This window comes from Oryctolagus cuniculus, chromosome 20, assembly GCF_051225735.1.
Source record: "Oryctolagus cuniculus isolate XC-2025 breed Fujian yellow rabbit chromosome 20, ASM5122573v1, whole genome shotgun sequence".
Lineage (NCBI taxonomy): Eukaryota > Metazoa > Chordata > Mammalia > Lagomorpha > Leporidae > Oryctolagus > Oryctolagus cuniculus.
The window spans coordinates 48,089,741-48,113,922 of NC_142886.1; the positions used below are offsets into that span (position 1 = coordinate 48,089,741).

Genomic DNA, 24,182 nt, shown 5'->3' on the forward strand with positions numbered 1-24,182 from the left:
GTGAGGGCTGTTCATGCTTCTGTGTGAGGTCTCAGGCCTCGGCCCCCTGGCTTCGCCGAGCTCACGTCTGTCTGTGCATCCGTGGGGAGCTCTGGTGCAGGTGCGCCCTCCCGGAGGCCTGGCGGCTGTGCAGGCACCAGTGGTCAGACCGATCATGCTGTGCAACCCGAGCCAGGTCTGGGCGGGAGTGAGGGACACAATCAGCTTGTCACCATCACTGGTGGAAACAGATCCACCCCAGGACAGCACACCTTTGGCCGCCCCAGGGGAACAATTAGCCAACGTCCTGTGCTTGGGAGGATCAGGCGAGGCCCTCCCTGTCCCCTGGGTGTGTGTGGAGTCTGCGGGACACAGCCGGGGGCCCTGGGCTCCGGGCAGGCTCTCTGCTCACCCTGCCGCTGCGTCCCCAGAGTACTCCTGTGTTCTGCCACCTGGGGCTGTGTGATCTTTGCAAGTCCTGCTTCGTGCAAGTTGTGGCTGATGACGCGTCCCTGGCTGCTTGCTCACGGGGGACGAATGAGGATCCGAACTCAGAAAGGCTCCGTGGAGTTTCAGGCGAGCGCAGCCACCAACACAGTGACGCACACTGGCACCCTCGCTGGGACCCATTTCTCCACGAACGTGGTTGATGCTTGCAGCCGTTGGTCCTGTGCAGCCACCTGGCTGTTTGTGTGTGCCGTGACACTACCTGGCTGTGCCAGAAGGGGCTCTCACCCTGCCCTGCAGGGGCTCCAGGCATCTCTCGCCCCCACAGGCTCTGCCTTCTCTTCCTGCCTCTCCTACGAGGGTACCCAGGACTGCATGTAGGGCTGGCCTGCATCCCTAACTTGCTGGCATCTGCGAGTTCCTTTGCCCATTCAGGAAACACTCACAGGGACTGGGACCTGAAGTCTGCCCACTACGGACACCAACACAGGATTCTCCACCCGGAAGCTTAAGCTGCTGCGGGCTCTGGGTGGGGAACCCAGGGGACTTCTCCCCCACCACGTGGGGCCCCTGAGGGAGGGCTGGCATCCTCCTCCTTGCCAGTGACAAATCCCCTCCCTCTACCCTCCCTCCTGCAGGCTTTGCTCTCCATACATACAGGGCCTGTTCCAGGTTTGTTTTTGTTTGTTTGTTTGTTTTTGTCAGGCAGAGTGGACAGTGAGAGAGACAGAGAGAAAGGTCTTCCTTTTCCATTGGTTCACCCCCCAATGGCCACTGTGGCCAGTGCACTGCACGAATCCAAAGCCAGGAGCCAGGTGCTTCTCCTGGTCTCCCATGGGGTGCAGGGCCCAAGCACCTGGGCCATCCTCCACTGCACTCCCAGGCCACAGCAGCGAGCTGGCCTGGAAGAGGAGCAATCAGGACAGACTCTGGCGCCCTGACCAGGACTAGAACCCGGTGTGCCGGCGCCGCAGGCAGAGGATTAGCCTATTGAGCCGCGGTGCCGGCCCTGTTCCAGGTTTACAAGGCTTGCTGAGCCTTCTGTGAAACCTGCTGCCCAAAGCTGTTATCTCCAGGTGGGCGCAGAGCTTACCCCAAGCATCTTGTTGTTGAGGGCCCAGACCTCTGTCCCCAGAGGAATACCCACTCTGGGCCCCACAGAAGGCGAGGTTGGCCCTGGAGAAGTGGCCTTCCTATGGGGGAGGTGCTGTGGCATAGTGGGTGAGGCTGGTGCCTGCATGTCCTGGCTGCTCCACTTCCGACCCAGCTTCCTGCTAATGGCCTAGTAAAGCGGTGGAGGATGGCCCAAGTGCTTGGGCCCCTGCACCCACGTGGGAGACTCGGATGAGGCTCCTGCTTCTGCCTGGCCTATCTTCCACTTGAGAATGGAAGAGCTTTCTCTTTGTCTCCATCTTTGTAGCTGCCTTTCAAATAAATAAATATTTTAAAAAATGGCCCGTGTGGACACTGGTGTCAGGCACAGAGAGGGCCCCACGGTGGGCTCCCTGCCTCCCCCCCCAGACCTCTGTTCCCTGTCTGTGAACCAAGAAAGCGGCAGGGGTCTCCAAGCACCGGCCAGCGGGAGGTGCTGGGCTCTGGGACAGGCATAAAAAGCCTCTGCAGAGGAGCACCTCCTCACTCGGCAGCCTGGGCACCTCCTGCTGGCCCTGGGGGCGAGGACTGAGCATCCAGGACCCTCCTGCAGGAGCCCAGAGTGGACAGGGGGACAGACGAGCAGGCAGGCAAGGAGATCCCAGTGCGCTGGAAGGGAGCCCGCATCGAGTCTGGAGGAAGGAGCTGGAGATGACAAGGGGCCTTGTGTGGAGGGCCCTGGTGACCCGGCGTGTCCCAAATATGGCTCTTTGTTGGAGGCTAAAGAAACTCCCTCCTCTCCCCCCCCCCCCGCGGAGGTTCCGAGTGGCTGTGTCCTGTTGGTGCCTGCGCCTGGGCCCCAGGAGCTGCCCCCGCGGCGCCGGCCTGGGGCTGGGGGCTCAGCTGCTCCGGGCCTTGCTTGCCCAGGACAATGATCCCCGGCCTCCGGCCCCTTTAAGGAGGTGATTTATGGCCCAGGGAAGCCGGCGTCTGAGGGGGTGCACAGGGCCCTTCCAGGCAGAAGCAGCAGCTGCTGCCCCTTAAAACACACAATTTTTTTCTCTCTCTTTTCTAAGATTTTATTTATTTGAAAGGCAGAGTGATGGGGGGGGGAGAAAGAAAGAAAGAAACACTTTCCACTGGTTCACTCCCCAAATGGTCACAATGCTCAGGGCTGGGCCAGGCTGAAGTCAGGAGCCAGGAGCTTCATCAGGGGCTCCCACATGGGTGCTGGGGTCCAGGCACTCGGGCCATCTGCTGCTGCTTTCCCAGGCCATAGCAGAGAGCTGGATTGAAATTGGAGCTGCTGAGACTTGAACTGACGCCCACACGGGATGCTGGCGTCGCAGGCGGCTGCTTTCCTGCTACGCCACAACCCTGGCCCCATGCACATTTTCTTTTTCTTTCTTTCTTTCTTTCTTTCTTTCTTTCTTTCTTTCTTTTTTTTTTTTTTTTGACAGGCAGAGTTAGACAGTGAGAGAGAGACAGAGAGAAAGGTCTTCCTTTCCATTGGTTCACCCCCCCAAATGGGCGGCACGCTGCGCTGATACGAAGCCAGGAGCCAGGAGCCAGGTACTTATCCTGGTCTCCCATGGGGTGCAGGGCCCAAGCACTTGGGCCATCCTCCACTGCACTCCTGGGCCACAGCAGAGAGCTGGCCTGGAAGAGGGGCAACCGGGACAGAATCCGGCGCCCCGACCGGGACTAGAACCCGGTGTGCCTGCACTGCAGGTGGAGGATTAGCCAAGTGAGCCACGGCGCCAGCCCTGATGCACATTTTCACAGAGCTCCTTTCTGACATGGCAGAGCCCAGGCACGGCCACAAACCCTGGACTGTGCAGTTAACGGGAGAAATGTCCCAGAAGGGTGAACAGCAGGGGATGCCGTGGGAAAACCGGCTTTGCCTGTGACACCCCTGGCTTCAACGTCCTACTCTGCCACTTTTGGGCCACGGGCTGCTGTCACCACTCGGGGAGCCCACGGGTCGCTCGGCTAGAGGGTGAGCCCCGAGTCTTTCCTAGCCCCACCCCCGGCACCTCGCAGGCACCGGCAGCAGCCCTGCTGTTTCTTTGTGGCTGCTGGCCACTGTCCTCCTGGGGAAGAGCTTCAGGTTTAGAGCCACCCCTGTCGCACTTCCTCACGCCCCCAAGCCCGTCATATCATCAAGGATACCGAGGCCCAAGGCGCGGCTTACCACGTGGTTCTGCCTGGAGGGGTGAGGGTTCTGCCAGGTGGAGGCTCCCCCGCCTCCCGCTCTGAGTCTCCTGGATGAACCCCTTCCTTTCTCTCCGCCTCAGTTTCCTGATCTGTAAAATGGGGGCAGCTGTAGTTGCTGTTCCCACAGTGGGGGCATCACCATGCTTTGCTTGTGTTCAGGCACCCCCGAGGACAAGCTCAGCACGAGCCCTGGGCTGCTCCTGGGGCATCCCCCTCACCCTGCAGCAGGTGGCAGCGTCATCCGCGTGGCAGGGTCTGGCAGGGCGTAGAAGGGGCCCATCTTCCTGTCGGGATGCCGGCTCCTCTGCCGCCCGTTTCCCCACCACGGTGGCACGTGTGAGACTCTGGGGCTGGGGGAGTCCTCGTGGGCCCAGGGGCTCCGTCAGCCCTGTGGGTGTCCTGGCTCCCTGCGGGCCTGCCCGGCCCCCGTGCTGGACTGCAGGCTGACCTCCAGGCTTCGTTCTCTGCTGTTGACCTCTGTTTGACTCGACGGTACAGATGGAGATACAGGCGTGGGCGGGCACAGTTCTTCTGCGTGAACTCACTTCTTCCAGTCTTGTTCTGAGGACAAATGACTCATCTTGGCATCCAAGCAGAGGGCAGAGAGTGCTGGCAAAGCCGTCTGCCAGCCGTGGGGCCGGAGCATGTCACTCGGCCTTGCAGTGCCTCAGTTTCCCCACCTGTAACTTGGTGCCCGTGGAACCCATCCAGGAGGTGCTGCACAGACCTCCAGGCTGTGTGTGCAGAGCCGGCCCATGGCAGGGCTCAGTGAAGCCACCGAGCCCTGGCCCCAGGACAGCAGGCACCTGCCCCCGGGACCCGAGCTGCATCCTAGGAGGGGCAGAGCTATGAACCTAACCAGCCGTAATCCTGCTAATGACTTCTCCTGCTTTCATGAGCTAAGGGCCGGGAACAACAGGCCTTTGTGTCCCTCGGGGAGATGGAGATGGCGCTCAGCGGACAAGTCAGGTGTTGGTGCCTTATCTCTCCTGGCAAAGCTGCAGCCTCTGACCCAGGTCCCGGCTGGCTGCCGGAGGGAGGCATGAATAATAGAAAGGCTGGCACTGGGCTCGCGGTGCCAGCCTGCGTGGGGAGCTCAGGGGGGTGGTCCTGGGGAGCCGCAGCCTGGGGCAGCAGGGGGATCTTGGAGCCCCAGAGGAGCTGGGGGCTGGGCGGGGGCTGCGGGGGCTGCGGGGAGCAGCAAAGCCTCTCTGCCAGTGAGGATCTCAGTCTCCCGCCTGCAAGCTGTGTGCCCTCGGGCAAGTCCTCTAGCCTCTCTGAGCCATCAGCTGCTCCTCTGTGACATCTTATCTACCTCTTGGGGTGGTTTCAGTGGATCCAGAAGACGGCCTGCAATGCCTGAAGGCGGCTGTGGTGGGGGAAGGGCGCTCCCAGGGGAGGTAGCAGAAAATGCCAGTTCCTATCCTGGTCATGGATGCTTGCCACCTGGGACACGAGGGGCTCCTCCTGGCCCCCCAAAACCCACAGAACTCAAATTCTAGTTCCTGTTGCTGCTGACCTGGGGCAGGGGTCTGGTAGGCACAGGAGGACCACACAGGAGCCATGGGAGGAGATGCAGCCAGGAGGAGGCAGGGACAGGAACCTCCCCTGGACCCCACCCTGGGCCGAGCCCCAGGCCAAGAGGCAGCAAGGGCCCTTCCACAGGGGAAGAAACTGCAGGTCTGAGAGCACGAGTACCCAGCCCAGGTCGGTGGCGGGCACGAGACAGAGGCTGACACCCACCCACAGACACGCCTGCTGCCTGCAGCCCCTCGCCCAGCTGGGCTGCACTCTGCAAGGGAGCAATGTCCTGGTGCTGGGGAGGTCTCAGGGTGCCCAGGAGCCCGTCAGCAAGTGCTGGGCCTCAGGAGGTGCCAAGGGGACCCGCGCCTGCCGGTGGCGTTAGGGGATGGAGACACTGCTGATTTAGGGGAGCGAGCAGTGTGACCCCCTGATGAATGGGTGCAGGCTGCTGGGAGACAGAGAGCTGATTGGCAGCGCCACTGGGTCCTGTCCCACATGAGCCAATGCCTGACTGATGCCAAGGCAAGGCCAGCAAGGCCTGGGGGGGATTCTGGGGGGTTCACTGCAGACATTGGCTCCTCTTTTCCTCTGTGTCCCTTGGGGACCCACACATCAGATCATGGGGAGCAGTGAGATGGTTTTGAGCCGGAGGAGGTTCCAAACCTGACCTGAAAGAATGCCTGGGTTGTCAGCCTCGACTGCCGGCACCTAAGACCTTCTGCGAGGGCTTCTCAGGTCTTGCTGAGAGATGTCACGGTCCTGGGCAGGCAGGACAGCACACCCCACATCAGAGTGCCTGGCTTCAAGCCCTGGCTCCGCCCTGGATCCCAACTTCCTGCTAATGCACACCCTGGGAGGCAGCAGGCGGTCCTTGCCACCCACGTCGGAGACCTGGACGGAGTTCCAGTTTCCTGGCTTTGGCCTGCCCTGCCCCAGCTGTTGTATGTGTCACATTCTATAGCCCAGACCTGAACCTTAGGGCTCCCTGTGTGATTCTCGTGACCTCAGTGTCTGGGGCCTGCCGTCTTGGGCACATTCCTGGTGGTCCTCCACCCCCTCTTGTCTTCTCTTGTGTGCCCCCACCCACACACAGCCTCATATGGGCCTGTGCCCTGGAGTCTATGCCTTGAGCCCACATTCCAACGGGTGTGTGTGCTTGCACGCTTACACGGGCAGGCCTGCATCCATGTGCACACCCAGGGCCGACCGCACGCTTTGCAGGGCCTGGTGCAAGAATTACTACGGATTTCAGGATGGTGACAGCAGAGCACTGAGCCCCGGCAGGCTGTGTGACCCCACAGGCCTGGTGCCGATGGAACTGCCTTGCGCACACCTGGGACCCTCGGGTGAGCGTGCTCCAAGGCAGACACACACTCGCTTGCACACACACTGAGCGTCCGCTCACGCATGCTCAGACGAAGCAAAGCTTTAAAAATGACATTTTCCAGGGACAGGATAGTGTACCAGTTAGCATACAATAAGCAAAATCAAAGTTGAGTCACATGTGAGTTGCTTCTATGCAAGGAACCCAGATGGGTTATTACGTGAGTCACCGTCTTGGGTTCTGTGAGTAACACTCTCATCCGCTTGGGACTGATGGGGGAAAACTTTTAAGCTCCCCCCAACCCCAATCCGAGTCAAACTGGCACTTATTTAGCACCCCCAATGCCACAAAACTCCTCAGGTAAGGTGTAGACCCGAGGGGTCTACACTTTCCTACAGACAAACCCCAATGAATGGGCAGCTCCTTCCTGCTCAGAACAAGAGGGGGAGGAATGCTCGTCCCCAAGCACCTACTAGGCGCCAGGCCAGCTGTGAGTGATGCACACACGCAGTCGGGGCCCCGGGCACGCAGTAGGTGCTTCTCGAACGGCAGCTCAGTTCTGTTTTCCCTTGGAGCCTGCGGACCCTGAGATACACATGGCCTCCTGGCTCACTGAGAAAGAAAAAGCCCTGCCACTCAAACCCTGACCCCAGCCCCGACACACGGATGGGAAGACGCTCCGCTCTCACAGGTGCTTAAAGAGAACCGGGAAGCGGGCATCCTGCAGGTGATGGAGGCCGGATCCTCAGCAGGGAGCTCCTTCCCCGGCCACAGGTGGGGAGACGAAGGCCCAGGAAGGACCATGACCTGCGGGGGGTTTTGTGCTCTTATTACATCGGCAGAGGCTGGCAGAGTTCGTTCCCAAGTTCACCAGCCTGGAGCCCACGGAACTCCACCCACTGGGTATTGGGGGTTGGTTCGGGGGATGAGACTGGCCTCAATTTCCCTGCTGTTGCAGCCCTGGAGCCAAGGAGCACCCCCAGGGTGGGGGCTCCATTCTTTGGGTCTCCCTACATTTGTCCAAAGGCAGGCACAGTTGGGAGCATGGTGCTCACAGTGTCGGAGGCCAGCCCCGAGCCGCGTTTTATCCTCACGCAATGATTCGTTATTCAAGGAGGATTCTTAGGGAGTGGCCTTGGAAGGCACCGAGATCATGAATATGCATGAGGGTGCTCATAAATTATGCATTCCATCTGGAGGCTTCTGGGGCGCGGCCAGGGGGGCTGTGCTAGGAGGCCGGAGGCAACAGAAGGCTCGCTCACAAGGACTTCTGTGAAGCGTGCATTCCTGCCCTTGCTCCCTGGCACAAGGCGCTCATGGGGTGCCACCCTCGCTCCGATCTGCAAAGAAGCTGGAGTTTACTTGGCTGTGGCTTTGCCGACGGCAGTGCTGGCAGCCTGGAGGGCGTTGGGGTCAGAACCCTGCACTCAGCCAGGCAAAGGCCCCTCCTTGCCTCAGGCCCCCACTGCTGGGAGCCCAGCTGACCTCCCCGAGGCCCCGGCCACGGACGAGCTGCTGCCCAGATGTGGGAAGCGCATGTACTCCAGTGTGGTGTAGGTGGCCCGGGCGTCATGGAAAAAGCACTGGGCCAGAAGTCGGGGGAGGGGGACACAGGTTTCAGCGGGCAGGAGCGGGGGGGGCTCTGCTTTCTCACCACAGGTGTCTGAGGATGAGCAGGGAGTCCCCCTCCCCCCGGGTCCCTCCCCAGAGCCAGGCTCAGCCTCCCACACACAGGACACGCTGTCTGTCCGGGCTGGGGTTCAAGGCGAGTTCTACGGCCTGCCGGACAGGGCCCTCCCTCCTCCAGCCCACCTCCCTGCTTTCACTGACCCCGGTGGTTCCCTGGTCTTTGGCTGCCCTTGCTGGCCACCCCGCAGCCAGCTTGCACCCAGGCTGTGGCCCAGGAGGGCCTGCTCCTCTGCCTGACTCTGTCAGACGCTCTCAGCGCCCTTCCTGCCATCCACAGCCACTCGTGCGGGCACTCGCGACACCTCCTTTGGCCTCTTCCTCCCCACAGCCTGGGGAGGAGTCCTGTGCACCTTCTCCCTGTCCAGTTCACAGCCAGAGAGGCAGGGCTGTCCCGGTCAGCGGCTGAGAGGCGGCACCACATCCATTCAAGCAACGCCACTGTCTCCAGCTGTGTCGCCAAGGGGCCAGCTGAGCGCTAACCGCCCTCACCCTGCCTGGGACAGTGGCCGCAAAACCAATACGCCGTTCCTGGGGCAAGAGCCGGGGGTGGGGCGGGGAAGCAGCTGCTTGGGACGCCCACATCCCATATCCCTGTGCTCTGAGCCCAGGCTGCCGCACTTCCACACCAGCTTCCTGCTAATGCACACCACAGAGGCGGGGCAGCAGGTGATGGCTCAAGTGCTTGGGTCTGGCCCCAACAGGGGAGACCCAGATGGAGTTCCTGGCTCTTGGCTTTGGCCTGGCCCAACCCTGGCTGTTGTGGGCTTTTGGGGGAGTGAACCAGCAGATGGAAGATCTCTGTCCATCTTTTTCCATTTGCTTGTCTGCTTTTCAAATTAAATGAAAAAAAAAAAAAAAGAAAAAAGCTATGGAATGAGGTTTAAACCACTCCATTTGGAAAAAAATTCTGCATGTGTATAGGAAACAGAACTGGAGAAATGCAGAGAAAGAAAATGGAATCGGTGGTTGCCCCTCACTTGGAAACAGCCGGCTGCCCAGGGGCCCTCCTCCCCTCTCTGTTCCCAGCACCGCCGCCCCAGGCACCGCCCTCCGCGTGACGTCGCTCACCCTTCCACCTTGTGGTGGCATTACTCCTCTGACCGCCGTTTTCGGTGATTGCCGGGCGAGGTGGTGGCAGCTACGGTGCAGGCTTTTACAACGTTCAAAGGAAATGACTTCCCACAAGCGCAGTTCCTCTGTCGCAGTACCAAGGGATCTGTCCCTGTCCTCGCAGCCAGCCCCGACCTCACCGCGAGGGCCTCGAAGACAGTGTGGGAGCCGGTGCAACCCCAAACACAGGCTGCAGCCACCCGTATGAATCTTGGTCTCGTAGTCCCGGCCGGCCGGCTGGAGCTCAGGCCCGTGTCACCCAAGTTTGCTCTCAGTAGTCTGCGCAAATGCCCGAGGCCTGGCCCTGCGGGAGCCATGGAGGAGCCAGGGACTGGCATCGTGGTGTGCAGTGGGTTAAGTCCCCGCCCGAAACCTGGTATCTCACACCAGGCTGCCAGCTGGAGTCCTGGCTGCTCTGCTTCTGATCCAGCTCCCTGTTAACGCTCCTGGGAAAGGCAGAAGATGGCCCAAGTGCTTGGGCCCCTGCACCCACGTGGGAGACTCAGATGGAGTCCTGGCTCCTGGCTTCAGCCTGGCCTAGCCCTGGCTGTTGTAGTCATTTGGGGAGTGAACCAGCAGATGGAAGATCTCTGTCTCTCTCTCTCTGTCACTCTTACTGTAAAATGAGTAAATAAATCTTGAATGCAAGAGAGAGAGAGAGAGAGGGAAGGAAGGGAACAATAAAGCGCTCACAGAGTCCCCTGGACCTGCCGCCAGTCACAGCTCCATAAGAGCAAACAAAATCCAGGCTTCTGACACGGGATCTGTTTCTGTGAGCTTTCGCACTGTGTGTAGAAGGGATACTAATGTTAGCGCCTACACGGAGCAGCTGGAATGCACGCTCGCTGCTGGTGTAAATTGTTAAAGCAGGTTTGGAAAACTTATCCCTACTGAAGCTGGGTGACTCCACTGCGGAGGCATGTTTGGCGTGTGTATGTGTGTGCTTGTGGGTTCCGTCCAGGTGTATACGAGGCAGACACATGCACACAAGCATGCATAAACACACACGCACACACGTGTTTTCGCTGAGACATAGCACTCGTAGCAGCACGTTCATGGTCACTTCAAGCTGGCAACTGATGGCAAAATCGGTCAAAATTCGGTTCTTTCACACAACGGAGCTCCACACGGACCCAGAGGGTCCTGCTCGGCAGGGCGGCTCTCCCGCACTAGGGAGCCACACACACTGTCTGCAGGATGACCAGTGCTCAGCTTAGCAGGATGCGTAGCCAGGGGCAGCATCTGCCAGGTTCCCAGGGACTCGGATGATGTGGGCACGCAGCTCTCTGCCCTGTGCTGAGGCCTGGACCCTCAGCTCAGCCGATTGGTTTCACCTTCACCACCCACGCACCCTGGCCTCGCTGAGCCCGGCACAGCTGCGAGGGGAGCACAGGCCTGGGTGGTGCCGGGCTGGCTGGGCCGAAGGGACACCAGGAAGGCCCTGCTCCAAATCGCCTCACCCGCCTCTGCCCCACCAGGGAGGGGCCGGCCCTGCAGTGGCCGGGGCTGCGGGGAATGTGGGCTTTGGGAGGGGGCCCAGCTGCTGTGGCTTTCCTGGAAGGTAGGGTTTGGCTGTCAGGGCTGCCCTTGGCTTCTTGCTGACCCTCTGGGCAGCCGAGGGTCTCCAACGCTTCCTGGAGGAGGAGGCAGCTCCCAGTGAGCCCTACGGGGGGTGGGGGCAGTGGAGACTGCTGTATGGTGGCCGTGTGACCCTTGTCTTCTCCCCAGCCCCTCTGTGGCCCGCTGTCCCATGCGGTGGGCAAGGCGGCTCCTGGAATTCTGGAGAGAGCAGCACCCGGCATGGGCCAGGTCCCCTCCTCCTCGCCGCGGCCCTGCACTGTTACAGAGGAGGAGAGCGCAGCTCAGAGAGGCCGGAGCGCAGCCTCAGGTGTCTGCCCCCAACTCCATGCTTCCCCTGTCTCCCCTCTCAACTGACAGCTGTCAAAGCCACGTTCGCCTGCCTGGCCCCATCAGGGGCCTCTTCCACGGCTCCCCAGGGTGCTTCCCCTGTGAGCGCCCTTGATGGGCGCCCAGTGCAGGTGCAGGTCCTGGGCCAGGTCTTGTGTGGACACTGACCCTTCCCCTCCCTGGGCTGCCCACTCTGTAGTCAGGAAGCCAGGCTCCAAGGCCACAGGGCTACACCCGAGATTCCCACTTTGGGCAGAGGCAAAGCTGGATCTGGGACAAGGCGGCAGGGCACCGGAGGATGCCCCACCCCCACCCTCAGAGAAGGGTGGAGCCCTCGGAGGGGGCTGGAGGGCAGGAAGCGGGGCACCTGCCCAGGAGCCCCGACTCCTCGTCAGCCCTGCCTCTGGGGATGACAGCGCCAAGAGGTGCAGCTGTGCTGCCCCTTGGCCTTGCTTGGCGGTGGGAACGGAAGGAACCCAAGCATGGCTGGCCCTCGCCCTGAGAAGAGAGGGCTGCAGGCACAGGCAGGCTGGGAGCTGGGGTCCACTGGGCGAAGAGCCCCTGCCACTCAAAGGCACACCCCAGGGTCTGCCCGAGAAGAGGTGCCTCCCCTCGGGACAGGATGTCCTGGGGGGCGAGGAGGATGGGGGCAGGTGGATCGTGAGTGGTCCCTGAGCAGTGAAACAGCGGCACCTTTGGGAAAGGCAAGGCCACGAACAGAAATGCCCGGGCAGGTGTGACACGAGCAACGCTGGCACCCACTGCGTGGCAGCCCCAAGTGCACGCGTGGACAAGGACACAGGAGGGGGATCCCCAGGCCGAGCTCCCGCGAGAGAGGACAGGGTCCAGGCCCATTGGAGGCTCCTTGGAGTCAGTCTCCCCCCAAGGCCCGCACTGGGGCTCACTGGAGGAGGGTGGCTGCAACCCACAGTGGAGGCCTGGGAAGCGGAAGGGGACCACATGGGTGCTGCTCTCGGCAGGTGAGAAGCCATCGGGCAGCCTGGAGGCCAGCGACCCTCCGGGCCATGGAACCACCCCGGGGGCTGGTGAGAGCAGACACCTGAGCCCCACCCCCAGTTCAGCTCAGCCATGTCTCCAGAAGGCAGAGAACCCGTTTCCAACACTCCGGGGTTCGCTGCCAGGGGTCGCTGGTGCTGCTCATCTGGGGAGACGGCTTCGAGCCTCAGGCATTCACACCGTTGTGCAGCCACCACCACCAGCCACCCCCAGCACACGGGAAATTCTGGCCCCGCCCCCTCCCCCAGCCCCTATAACCACCATTGCACTTTCTGTCGCTTCAAATCTGACTACTCCAGGGACCTCGTGGACATAGAATCAGGCAGTGTTTGTCCAGTTGTGTCTGGTATGATGTCCTCAAGGTTCATCCATGTTGGAGCATGACTCGGAGCCGCCTTCCTTTTTCCAGGCTGAGTAATACTCCATCGCACAAATGGACTAGGTTGTATCAATCCATCCTTCCTCTCCCTGACAGACACTTGGCTGTTTCCACCTTTTAGCTACCATGACTACTACAGCTACGAACGCAGCAGTGCGGGTGCCGGTTCTAGTCCCTGTGTCAACTCCTCCAGGTGTACACCCAGAGGTGGAACTGCTGGATCAAATGGGGATTTTGTGTTTAATTTCTTTTTAGGAACTCAATTTTTTTTTATCACACACAGATTGGAAGTCGAAGGAGGGCTTAAGGTAGTCGTTACATTCTAGTCTTAGTTCCCATCCAGGGAGTAACTCCATCACTCTAGTCTTAAAAACTAGGTTGGGACTGAAATCAACATCAATAATCTGTTTCACTTGGCCGGGAAGCATGTTTAAAACATAAGGAAGCCAGCAGACCTCCGCAGACCTGGGTTGCCGAGCAGCAGTCACACTAACAAACGGCCGGCGCGGGGAGAAGGGGCCGCCGCTTTCTGTAGGAAGCACGGAGCGATCCGTCACCCTGGAGTGTTTACTTTGCAAATGCAGCAGGTCCACGGGGAGTCACAGTTTTCCAGAGGTCCTCTTGCTGGTTCTGCTGATTCATATTCCCATAATTCCTCCACCGCATAATATTTTCCCATCGCCATGGTGACTGGTGAGAAGAAAGCCTGGCGAGAAATTGGAGGTTTACTTCTTGTTTCACAGAACCAAGATTCCACTTCTGCTGGAAAGAGAGCTACACATTTGTATATATTTTTAAAGTTTATTTTTGAAAATTTTCTGTTTGAGAGGCAAGGAGGAGTGGGGGGAGAGAGAGGGGGAGAGAGAGGTGCAGGGAGCTCCCATCCACCAGTTCACCCACCACGGGCTGAAGCTGGGAGCTGGGGTCCTCGTCTCCCTCGTGTGGCAGGAAGCTGATGACTTGAGCCACCACTGCTGCTGCCAGGGTCTGCATCAGTAAGAAGCTTTTCATTTAATTATTTATTTTACGACTTACTTATTTGAAAGGTAAAACAACAGAGAGAGGCAGAGACAGAAAGAGGTCTTCCGTCTGCTGGTTCACTCCCCAGATGGTCGCCCTAGCCAGGGCTGGGCCAGGCTGAAGCCAGGAGACTGGAGCTCCATCTTCCTTGCCCACATGGGTGCAGGGGCCCAAGCACTTGAGCCGTCTTCCGTTGCTTTCCTAAGAGCACTAGCAGGGAGCTGGATGGGAAGTGGAGCAGCCGGGACTTGAACTGGCACCCATATGGGATGCGGGCGTTGCAAGAGGTGGCTTCATCTGCTGCACCGCCGTGTGGGCCCCCAAACCCAAGTTTTCACTGTGGGGTCACACGCTCACCCCTTTAAGCTTGTATTTTATAGAGCAGAGCTGGGCTCCACCAAGCATAACTTCCTACAGCCAACAAAGAGCGCAAGCCAGGAATCAGAGCCGGGCAGCTGGCCCTGATTCCGGAACTTTCTAGTCACTGGCTTTGGGCAGCACACCTCTCGGAGCCTCGGGTCCTTCCTCTAACGCAGGGTGCTGAGTGGGAGTTAGGGTGTCTCTGGAATGTGCTGAAAAAAGGAAGACGTTTACCAACTGCAGAGCCGCATTCAAACCAAACAAATCCTACACCAGACATGGGGGCAGCGCTGGCATCCCATATGGGTGCTGGTTTGAGTCCTGGCTGCTCCACTTCCAAACCAGCTTCCTGCTAATGCACCTGGGAAAGCAGTGGAAGATGGCCCAAGCATCTGGGCCCCTGCACCCACATGGGAGACCCGGATAAGGCTCTTGGCTCCTGGCTTCCGCCCAGCCCCACCCAGGCCGCTGTGGCCATTGGAGGAGAGAACCAGCACATGGAAGATCTCTCTCTCTCTTTCTCTAACTCTGCCTTTCAAATCAATCAACCAATACATCTTTAAATAAATGCAAACCCCCTAATCTCAGGCCAGGGGCTGCTGCAGGGGACCTGGCCTTGTGCGGCTGCTCTGGCCCTCAGCGATTCCCATGCACACCTGTGACCTCTTAGGGGTCAGGGACTCTGCTTTACATTTATAAAACAAAACAAAACAAAAAACAGAAAAAGCACACTTTGCTGAGTGCCTGACTCCACTCTGAGCAGGTCTCCAGAAACAGTCGAATTCATATCTGGATGCAGCAAGGACTTGCCACTTCCGGTCAGCCCTGGGCTGAGGGGTGCAGGGGTAGACTGGGGGAGGGGCGGAGCCACCTTGATTGGGGCACCCACCTCCGTGTCTCCCAGTGAAGGTGCACAGCTGCGTGTGCGAGTCTTCATTTCAGAAACCGCCCAAGGCAAAGGCGCCGGCCTGGGGCAACCGGCTGGGTGGCTGCAGGCCCGTGTGTTCCGACTGCTCCGAAGGCTGTGCTGTGCGCAGACGTGATCCAGCAGGGAGGAATTCGTGCGTCTCCCAGGGTGTCCCTGTGCGGCCCTGGGGGCACATCCCAAGCGGAGGGAGAAAGACTGAGCGGAGGAAGCCGCCCTGGAGTGGCGGGAAGAGTTCCTGCAAAGGCACAGACCGAGTGCACTCTAGCTGACTGCCCGTGGCTGGGGCGCGGAGCAGGTGGAGGTGAGGTGGACAGAGCCGGGCCAGGGCGGGGCTCACGCACTGCAGCACAGGGCCGAGCTGGCGCAGCGGTTCCTGCACTGGCCACAGCGGGTGAGCAGCCCTCCCGCCCCATGCTGGTGCTGGTGCCGAGCTTCGGCCTCCAGGACCTGCGGAGCCCACCCCAAGCGCCCCTGCTGGCCCTCTTTTCTCACCAGTCCACCAGCGGGGACTTGCCCGTGGGGAAGGGCAGGGCAGTGGGAATCCTCTCCTCTGCCGTGTCAGCTGGCCAGGGACTGCGTGGCGGGTGCCTGGTACCGAGGGCTGGGCATGGCAGTGAGCGGACAGCAACACCATCGCCTGTCCCCTGCTTTGGCAACAGGGTCGCCATCATGGGCATCGGCCAGCGCAGGCGGGAGGCAGGGCATACAAGCTCTGTGGCAGCCCTGGCCCGGGTCCTAGCCCACAGACACTCTCCCCTTCCCACGTTTGCTCACTCTGCATTTCCCTCCCCGTGCCCCGGTTCTGACGGCACCAAGTCCAGCCCTTCCGCCCCGGGTCCTCCAAGGTAGAGGGGGGACTCTGCTCTGTGTTTCTGTGGTGATTTTCTGAGAGCGGGAGCTGCGTGCCAGCTCCAGTTCTGACACTCGCTGGCTGTATCCGGCAGCTCGGGCGCTCCAAACCAGTGCCAGAGACCAGATGGTTAAAGCACAGACATTAGCACATTCGTCTTTGTGCTAACTTTTGCAGCGTTACTTGGGAATTGTAACATAAATCTTAACCTTTCAACGCCTATCTGAAGTTACTTCTGCAAGGTGGGTTTTGGTGTAGTGGTTAGGACACCAGTCCAGGTACCTGTGTCCACGTCAGAGTCCCTGGCTCCATGTCCAGCTCCGACTCCTGACTCCAGCTTCCTGCTGGCACAGCCCCTGGGAGGCAGCAGGTGATGGCTCAAGTGACGGGGTTCCTGCCTCCCTCTGGGAGACCTGGATTGAGTTCCTGGCTCCCAGCTTCAGCTTCAGCTCAGTCCCAGCTGTTGTGGGCATTTGGGGAGGGAAACAGTGAATGGGAACTCTCCCTCTCTCTCTCAAAGAAAGAAAGAAAGAAAGAATATTGCATCGACCACCACTGTGATTTAGACCGCAGCTGTCATTTGTGTTATCACATCTAGCCTTCTATCTGAGTCCACAAGGCAGTGTTATGATGTTTATTTCAGTCACATGTAATTTTTCAAAGTTAAAAACTGTCCTAAATTACCAGGTCCCGTGGAGATGACTTTCCGAGTTTTCCTTGTTTTCCAAGTCCTCCGTCTCCTTTTAAAGGATCCCTCTGCTGGGGGTAGAACTCTGGTAATTTTTCATCAACACCTTCAGAGATTTTATCTTATCTGAGAGGCAAAGTTACAGAGGGAGAGGGGAGGGAAGGAGAGATCGAGAAATCGAGAGAGAGAGAGAGAGAGAGATCTTCCATTTATCTGCTGGTTCACTCCCCAAATGGCCACAACAGCCAGGGCTGGGCCAGGCCAAAGCCGGGAGCCTGGAACTCCATCCGGGTCTCCCACTGGGTGCAGGGGCCCAAGCACTCGGGCCATCTTCTGCTGCTACTTTCCCAGGTGCATCAGCAGGGAGCTGGACCGGAAGTGGAGCAGCCGGGACTCGAACCGCTTGCCTGCCTTCTGCTTCCGTGGTCCCTGACAAGGCGTCTGGGTGGTTTGAGCCCCGCTCCCTGCATGCCGGGGTGCATGCTGTGTCTTCTAAGGTCTGTCTGGATTTTGGTTTTCAGCAGTTTGGCTGGGCTGCCCTAAGGCATGGGTTTCTTCATGGTGGTCCTGTTCAGATTTTGCTGATTTTCTTGAAGCTGTAATTTATGTTTTTGGTCGTTGTTTCTTCACATACTTTTGCTTATCTGTTGTCTCCTTCTCCTCTCCTTCTGCTACTTTCAGACTTCTGATACTGTCTTTTTTTTTTTTTTTTAAGATTTATTTATTTGAAAGTCAGAGAGAGGAGTGGCAGAGAGATAGAGAGGTCTTCCATCTGATGGTTCACTCCCCAATTGGCCACAATGACCGGAGCTGCGCCGATCCAAAGCCAGGAGCCAGGAGCTTCCTCCAGGTCTCCAACGTGGGTGCAGGGCCACAAGGACTTGGACCATCTTCTACTGCTTTCTCAGGCCATAGCAGAGAGCTGGATGGGAAGTGGAGCAGCTGGGTCTTTTTTTTTTTTTTTTTTTTGACAGGCAGAGTGGACAGTGAGAGAGAGAGACAGAGAGAAAGGTCTTCCTTTGCCGTTGGTTCACCCTCCAATGGCCGCCGCTGCAGCCGGCGCACCGCGCTGATCCGATGGCAGGAGCCAGGATCCAGGTGCTTTTCCTGGTCTCCCATGGGGTGCAGGGCCCAAGCACCTGGGCCATCCTCCACTGCACTCCCTGGCCATAGCAGAGAGCTGGCCTGGAAGAGGGGCAACCGGGACAGAATCCGGCGCCCCGACCGGGACTAGAACCCGGTGTGCCGGCGCCGCAAGGTGGAGGATTAGCCTATTGAGCCACGGCGCCGGCCATGCAGCTGGGTCTTGAACTGGTGCCCATATGGGATGCCGGCACTTCAGGCCAGGGTGTTAACCCGCTGTGCCACAGCACTGGCCCCTCGGATTCTGTCTTACATGTCCCCGGGGTTCTGTTTACTCTCCTTGATCTTGTTCCCTCTCTCTGCCTTCTTCACACTGGACATTTTTATTCCTCTCTCTTTGAGTTTGCTGATCTGCCACCAGTGATTTCCACTCTGGTACTTTAGATATTATGTGTTTCAGTTCTAAAATGTTCATGCGATCCATTTTTAGTTTGCTTTGTAAGTGTACAATTCAGTGGTCTTTAGAGTGTGCACAACAATGTGTGACCGTCCTCATCATGTAATCCCAAAATCTCATTGCCTGCAAAGGAGCTCTCGCCATTAGCAGTGACCCCTCATCCCTGACAGCCATTAGTCCACCTCTTTCCTCTGTAGAGGGGCCTCCCTGGGCACTTCCTGTAGACTGAACTGGACGATAGGAGACCTTCTGGGGCCGGCTTCTGTCAGTTAGCGTGATGTTCTCGAGGCTTGTCCACGTCGTACCCTGCATGAATCTCCCGACTCTTGGTCTATTTCTCCTTTTGGACTATCATGAGTAACGCTCCAATTGGTCCATTTTTGTACTTTATGTGTCTTGGGCAACATGTTCTGTCTTTCCTAGCGTCACGTTTTTACTGAGCTGAGTGTTAGAAGACCCATGTCTGGGTCCTCTTGGGTTTGGTGTGTTGATGGACATTCTTCTTGAGAGTGGGCTGCATTTTCCCGGCCCTTAATATACAGACTGTCCCTGGCTTAGGAGAATCCCACTAAGGATTTTCCAACTTCAGGACGATGCAAAAGCAGTGTGCATTCCATAGAAAGCACACATGGACTGGGGAGTTTTGATCTTTCCCTGGGCTGGCGACACCAGCACAGCACCTTCTCACCTGCCAGGCAGTGGCCAGTGGCGGCAGCTTCCAGCCAGGTGTGCAATCGCGAGGGTAAACCATCAGTACACTACTGTGGACCCTACTATGGACACCCCTGTGCTGAGCTGTGATGTCTGGTGGGCTGAGTGGATTCGGCACATCTTCGATGTGAGCCGTTCCGACCGTCACGAGTCAAGGAGCATCTGTCTAGATCTCTTTGGGGTTGACCCCAGGACATCGTGAATGTTCTAGATCTTGGCGCTGTGATGGTGTGGGTGCTTCTGTTTTGGCAGATAGGGAACTGGGAGACTCAAATTCCGAACGCTGAGATCTTGTGACTGGAGCTCAGCTGTCTGTGCAGATGGCTTCTAACCTGCCCCCAGGTGAGAGGTTTGGGAACCAGCCAGAGGGGTGACCACCAATTCACACACAAAATTTGGGGCTCCCCGTTTTGGGCTCTCTACTTTCTTGCCCACCCCCCCCCCCATCCAGCAACCCAAGTAGTCCAGGCCTCCTCCTCCTGCTTCCCCAACCGAGGGCCCCGGCCTTGTGCTGGCTTCTGGTTACCGCACGTCGCCACCACAGATGCTGCTGTCCTCAGTGCAAAGCCACAAAAATGCAGCATTTGCCCTTTGTGGGTGGATTCCCCCGGGCTTTGATGCCGCTCCCACACCCACCTGCAGGGCTCCCAGGGCCACTGTTGCTTCGCTTTGTGTAGACTTTGTGCATCCAGGACACTGCTCCTCCATAGCAGAAGCAGAAAAAAACATTTAGAATCGATACTTACCCCACCTCTTCTCTGCATCTGGCACATTCTGCTCTGTTGGACAACATTCCATCGAAAATGCTGATCTCAGTTCCTGCTAAATGGATTTCCTGACCCCGTCACAGCGTGAGTGGCAGCGCTGCGGGGCCAGGCGCCTGCACACCAAGAGTGCCTTGGAGGAGCAAGGTGCGAGGGGCCCTCCCAGCCAGCCCAGGTTTAGAAGGTTTGGCATCTTGAACACGCTGGAGCACTGAGGTCACTTGCTGTCCCTACAGATGGGGGTGCACCTGTGTTCCCTCCCCAGCCCCACCACTCTGGGGCCCATAGCCATCAAAGCCCAAATCCTTTCCCAGCTGAGCCCTCGCAGCTGCCGGGGGCTCCCAGACTTGCCCTACTCCCTGACCTCCAGCGGCAGGCTGCCAGTCTTTTACTTGGCTGCGTAGGACATGTAGCAACAGTGGCCACTACTCAGGAGCACAGTTCTGTCCCCAAGAATGTCAGGTGAACCATCTTGATTCGAGGCAAAGTCCTGAATTAAATGTGTTTCCTTTCACATTTTCCTCACCGTCCCATGGGAGGCCGGGGCTAGAAAGCCCCTGGGAGCTCCCAGAATCCACCTGTGTGGGACACAGGGAGGGGAGGGCACTGCCCAGGTCCAAGCCATGGGAAAAGAAAAGGTTTCCCAGTGATTCTCCATCAGATTCCACCTGACCACAAGGACGCACAGTGCTCCCAGGCCCCCTGGCTGCTCTGAGCGTCCCCAAGCCACACTGCTCGCTCCGCTCACCGCAGCCGCCCCAGGGCGGCCCGGCTGCCCTACTTGCTGCCACTCAGATTCCCGGGTCTCGCGGCAGGCAGCAGGAGCTTGGCGAGGAGGTGCAAGCAGCAGGCAGCTGGCCGAGGTGGGTGCTGCTCGTCCTCCAGGACCCCGCCCTGCTCCCCAGAGAAGCCCTGGAGCCCCTGAGGCCCATGAGTGCCTGCATAATGGATGCCTCCTCCTCCGCCTCCTTCTGGCTTCTTGGAAATTGCCCGCCCATCTGGCTTAATGGCCACAAGGGAAGCAGGATGCAGGCTCTCTGCTCCTAAGACGAGCCTGGCTCCCGCCTGCCCTCAGATGAGCAGCCCCACGCAGTCGCGCAGGCGGAGCCTGGCTCCAGGTCTTTCTTCTACTCCACGCAGGCTGGGTGAGTCCCCTCTCCCCACCTCAGTATGTCCTGCTGGGGGGCTGGGGGGCCGGGGGGCTGGGGTCCTGGGCTGTGCAGGGAGCCTGGGTGGGGAGAAGAGGCCCTGGCTGGAGGGTGGGCAGCAGAGCCCATGCAAGAACCAGAGCTGGAGATGAGAAGGTGGGGTTCGGGGCAGGGGCTGCTTCCCAGACCTCAGAGTGAGTCTGGCCACAGGGACAGGGAGGCTGGGACTTCGGCACAGACACCTGTCCACACTGCTCCGAGTGGCCCTGAGCACCCTAGGAGCCTGGCAGGGCCCAGAGGCAGCCAGAACACCCTGGTCTGCCGGAGGTGACTGTGTGACTCTTGGTTGCCCACTTCCAGTCTCTCCTCCCACCACCAAGTGGACCCGTCTTTCCTACACCCAAGCTTTGCTTCTGGGACGTCCCCCCACCCCCAGACTTCCCCCTGTGCAGGAATTAAAGGGTGCATGCCTGACACGGTGGGGGAGGGGGCCTTCCAGGCTCCTGCTGCAGCCATTAGTCACGCAGGTCATTGCGTATCTTTTCTAGCTCCTTTGGGGCCTGGAGTAGAGTAGGTGCTCAGGTGCCTGACCCAGCGCTGGCCGGTGCTCTGAGGGGCTCGGGAGGCACCTCTCTGTGCCCTGGAGAGGGGAGACACTGAGGAAGGGAAGGCAGCAGGAGGGCTGCCTTGCCAGCATCCTTTTGAATGAGCAAGAAAGTTGAGAGTGGAAATTTTAATTTCAAATCCCACTGACAGCTTGACTTAAGGGAAAAGAAGCTAAATTTAACATAGCCAGTTAAAGAGCCAAAAATGCAATTTACTAATTAGCTTAAAGTGGAAACTAGTCCAGTGATCATAAAGAGATTTTTTGGTTTAAAGAAAAAATACAAGAGACAGAGACAGGGTTGGGGGGGATGTTTGTTCCTCTTTTCACGGTGCTGTGCACTTGAGCACCGTTACGTAACCAGGGACGCAGTGCATTGGCCACTGCCCGGGGAGGGGACAGAGCATCACTGCCCTCCCCAGGGCCGTGACACGGGCATGAGGCTGTGTCTTTTGGTCAAGGCTGCTTTCTAATGGTACAGCAGCCAGGGGACGCTGTCTCTGCTCGCGGGGAGTGCAGGGCCCAGTGGATGAACCAGGTGCAGCTCATCTGGACAGGGACTAGGTACTGAAGGGTTCAGGCAGGAAAGGGGACATCTGGAAGGGGGTGGGGCTCCCAGGGTAGGTGGATCTGAGATGAGCCCTGTGACTGGGAGAGCTCAGAGCAGTGGGAAGGGACAGGTGTGAGTGGGAAAGGGGCGGAGCCAGAGAACAGCAGGTGGTCCACTTCCCAGACTCACAGGTTGGGAAATCCCGCTCTGAGAAGGTCAGCCTGGTGGGGTCACAGCAGCTGCCAGCCCGGGTTTCCTCTCTGTCCCACGGCCGTGGGGAGCCCCTGAGGACTGCTGAACTGGGGAGCAGTTAGATGAGACCTGCATTTTGGCCGCCCAGCCTGGCCGCAGCGTGGGAGACAGGTTCTCACCACTGCGGTAGGTATTTCACTTAACATAATTGTTCCGCCTGTTTGAAAGGCAGGTTGGATATGTGCGTGTCACGTGCGATGTGTCGGTTTCCTGTGTGACGACAGTACTGGGTGGTGGCAAGGGCTTTCGGTAGAACACGTGGTGGGTTCATCCAGGACATTATAAGAACGTTGATGGTTGTGGACAGAAAGCAACATTTGGGAGAAAGAGCATTTTCACGACACAGTGCTTGTTTATCCTCTTCCAGCTGAAACAGATGGTTTTTCTAAATCATGGCTATTTCTTTGAGCAGATTTTCCTGCTGCTCTAAATGGTGCAATAAAATGTCCCGTAAGCAAACATAAAATCCTAGCAGGTAACGAAGAGTCACGCGGACGTCTCCTCTGTGCCCTTGCGATGAGGCTGCCGGGAAGCAGTCGCATCAGCTGGGGGTGGAGGGGAGGTGAACCCTGGGAGAGGGATCTCGGTGATGGACGACTGGACACGGGACGAGGCCATTTCAGCAACTCAGGGAGACGGAACGGAAAGACAGGTTTATTTCGGTGCAGTAAATCCTGAAGTCTGTGCTTAGTTCTGTCATAGCGCGACACTTTCCCTGAACTTTCTCAAGACCGCTTGTCGTGTTTATCGGGTGGCACATTCACAGGAGTCCACGTCATGGTAATTAAGCATCACCCCTTGCGAGATGGTATGTAAATCAGCCCTAATTTGCTGTCATTAATAATCTATCACTGGATCAATTGACTTCACTCTTTAATGGCGACATGATGTCCATGTAATTTTTAGATGTATTTATTTATTTGAGAGGCAGAGTTACAGAGAACAGAGAGAAGAAGAGATGGAGAGAGAGGTCTCCCATCTGCTGGTTCACTCCCCAAATGGCCACAATAGCCGGAGCTGATCCGAACTGAAGCCAGGAGCCAGGAGCTTCCTCCAGGTCTCCCGCATGGGCAGGAGCCCAAGAAGTTGAGCCATCTTCTGCTGATTTCCCAAGCACATTAGCAGGGAGCTGGATAGGAACTGGAGCAGCCAGGACTCAAATGGGGGCCCATATGGGATGCTGGCACTGCAGGCAGAAGCTTAACCTACTATGCCACAGTGCTAGCCCCCACATTTGTTGTTGTTGTTCTTCTTCTTCTTCTTTTAAAGATCTATTTTATTTATTTGAAAGAGTTAAAGAGAGAGAAAGGCCTTCCATATGCTGGTTCACTCCCCAAATGACTACAACAGCCATAGCTGAGCTGATCTGAAACCAGGAGCCAGGAGCTTCTTCTGGGTCTCCCATGCTGGTGCAGGGACCCAAGCACTTGGGCCATCCTCTACTGCTGAGTATCAGAGAGCTGGATCAGTAGTGGAGCAGCCAGGACTTGAACCAGTGCCCATATGGGATGCCGACACTGCAGGTCAGGGCTTTAACCTGCTGTGCCACAGCACCAGGCCCCACATTTGTTCTTAATGCACCTGCCACACTCATTTCTCCGCAGGGTGGCCCCTGTGTACAGACCACCATATGTTGGGCAGGGCATTTTTTTTCTGCAAGATTTAACCCCGGATTTATTTAAATCCTAAACATCGGCCGTCTGTTGTCCCCAGACCTCAAGTTCCTCAGATCCCCTGCTTCCACGCAGAGCCAAGTAAGAAGGCGCCCAGCTCTGCCACCTCTTTGAAGTTTTCCTAATGAAAAGGAAAAGTCTTCTGGGGGCAGGAATGGAGGTTCCATCTTCACCGTGCCTGCCCAGAGCCAACCTCAGAAGACGGCTCACAGCAGGTCTCTCGATTTAATGAATGAATGAGGCCGGCGCCGGCCGCGGCGGCCATTGGAGGGTGAACCAACGGCAAAGGAAGACCTTTCTCTCTGTCTCTCTCTCTCACTGTCCACTCTGCCTGTCCAAAAAAAAAAAAAAAAAAAAAATGAATGAATGAGAGACGCAGAGAACAAAGGGGGGCTCAAGAAGTTAACG

At 58.1% G+C, this 24,182-nt stretch overlaps 1 protein-coding gene across 8 annotated transcripts in view; it reads left to right on the plus strand.

Annotated features, from left to right (window-relative positions):
* The window catches only part of EML1 (EMAP like 1), a 185,047-nt gene that overhangs the window by 11,981 nt on the left and 148,884 nt on the right, over positions 1 to 24,182 (plus strand). Inside the window, exon 1 of one of the 8 annotated variants that reach the window (XM_089322045.1) lies at positions 20,656 to 20,692. The exons of 6 other annotated variants lie outside the window; for them this stretch is intronic. Coding sequence is in view for 1 of the 2 variants with exons in the window: in XM_089322046.1 (XP_089178172.1) it covers positions 22,164 to 22,227 (64 nt within the window). In the remaining variant the exon portion in view is untranslated. Of the gene's footprint in view, positions 1 to 20,655; positions 20,693 to 22,018; positions 22,228 to 24,182 lie in introns of those variants that run through there. One more of the 8 variants, XM_089322046.1, reaches the window with a different exon arrangement.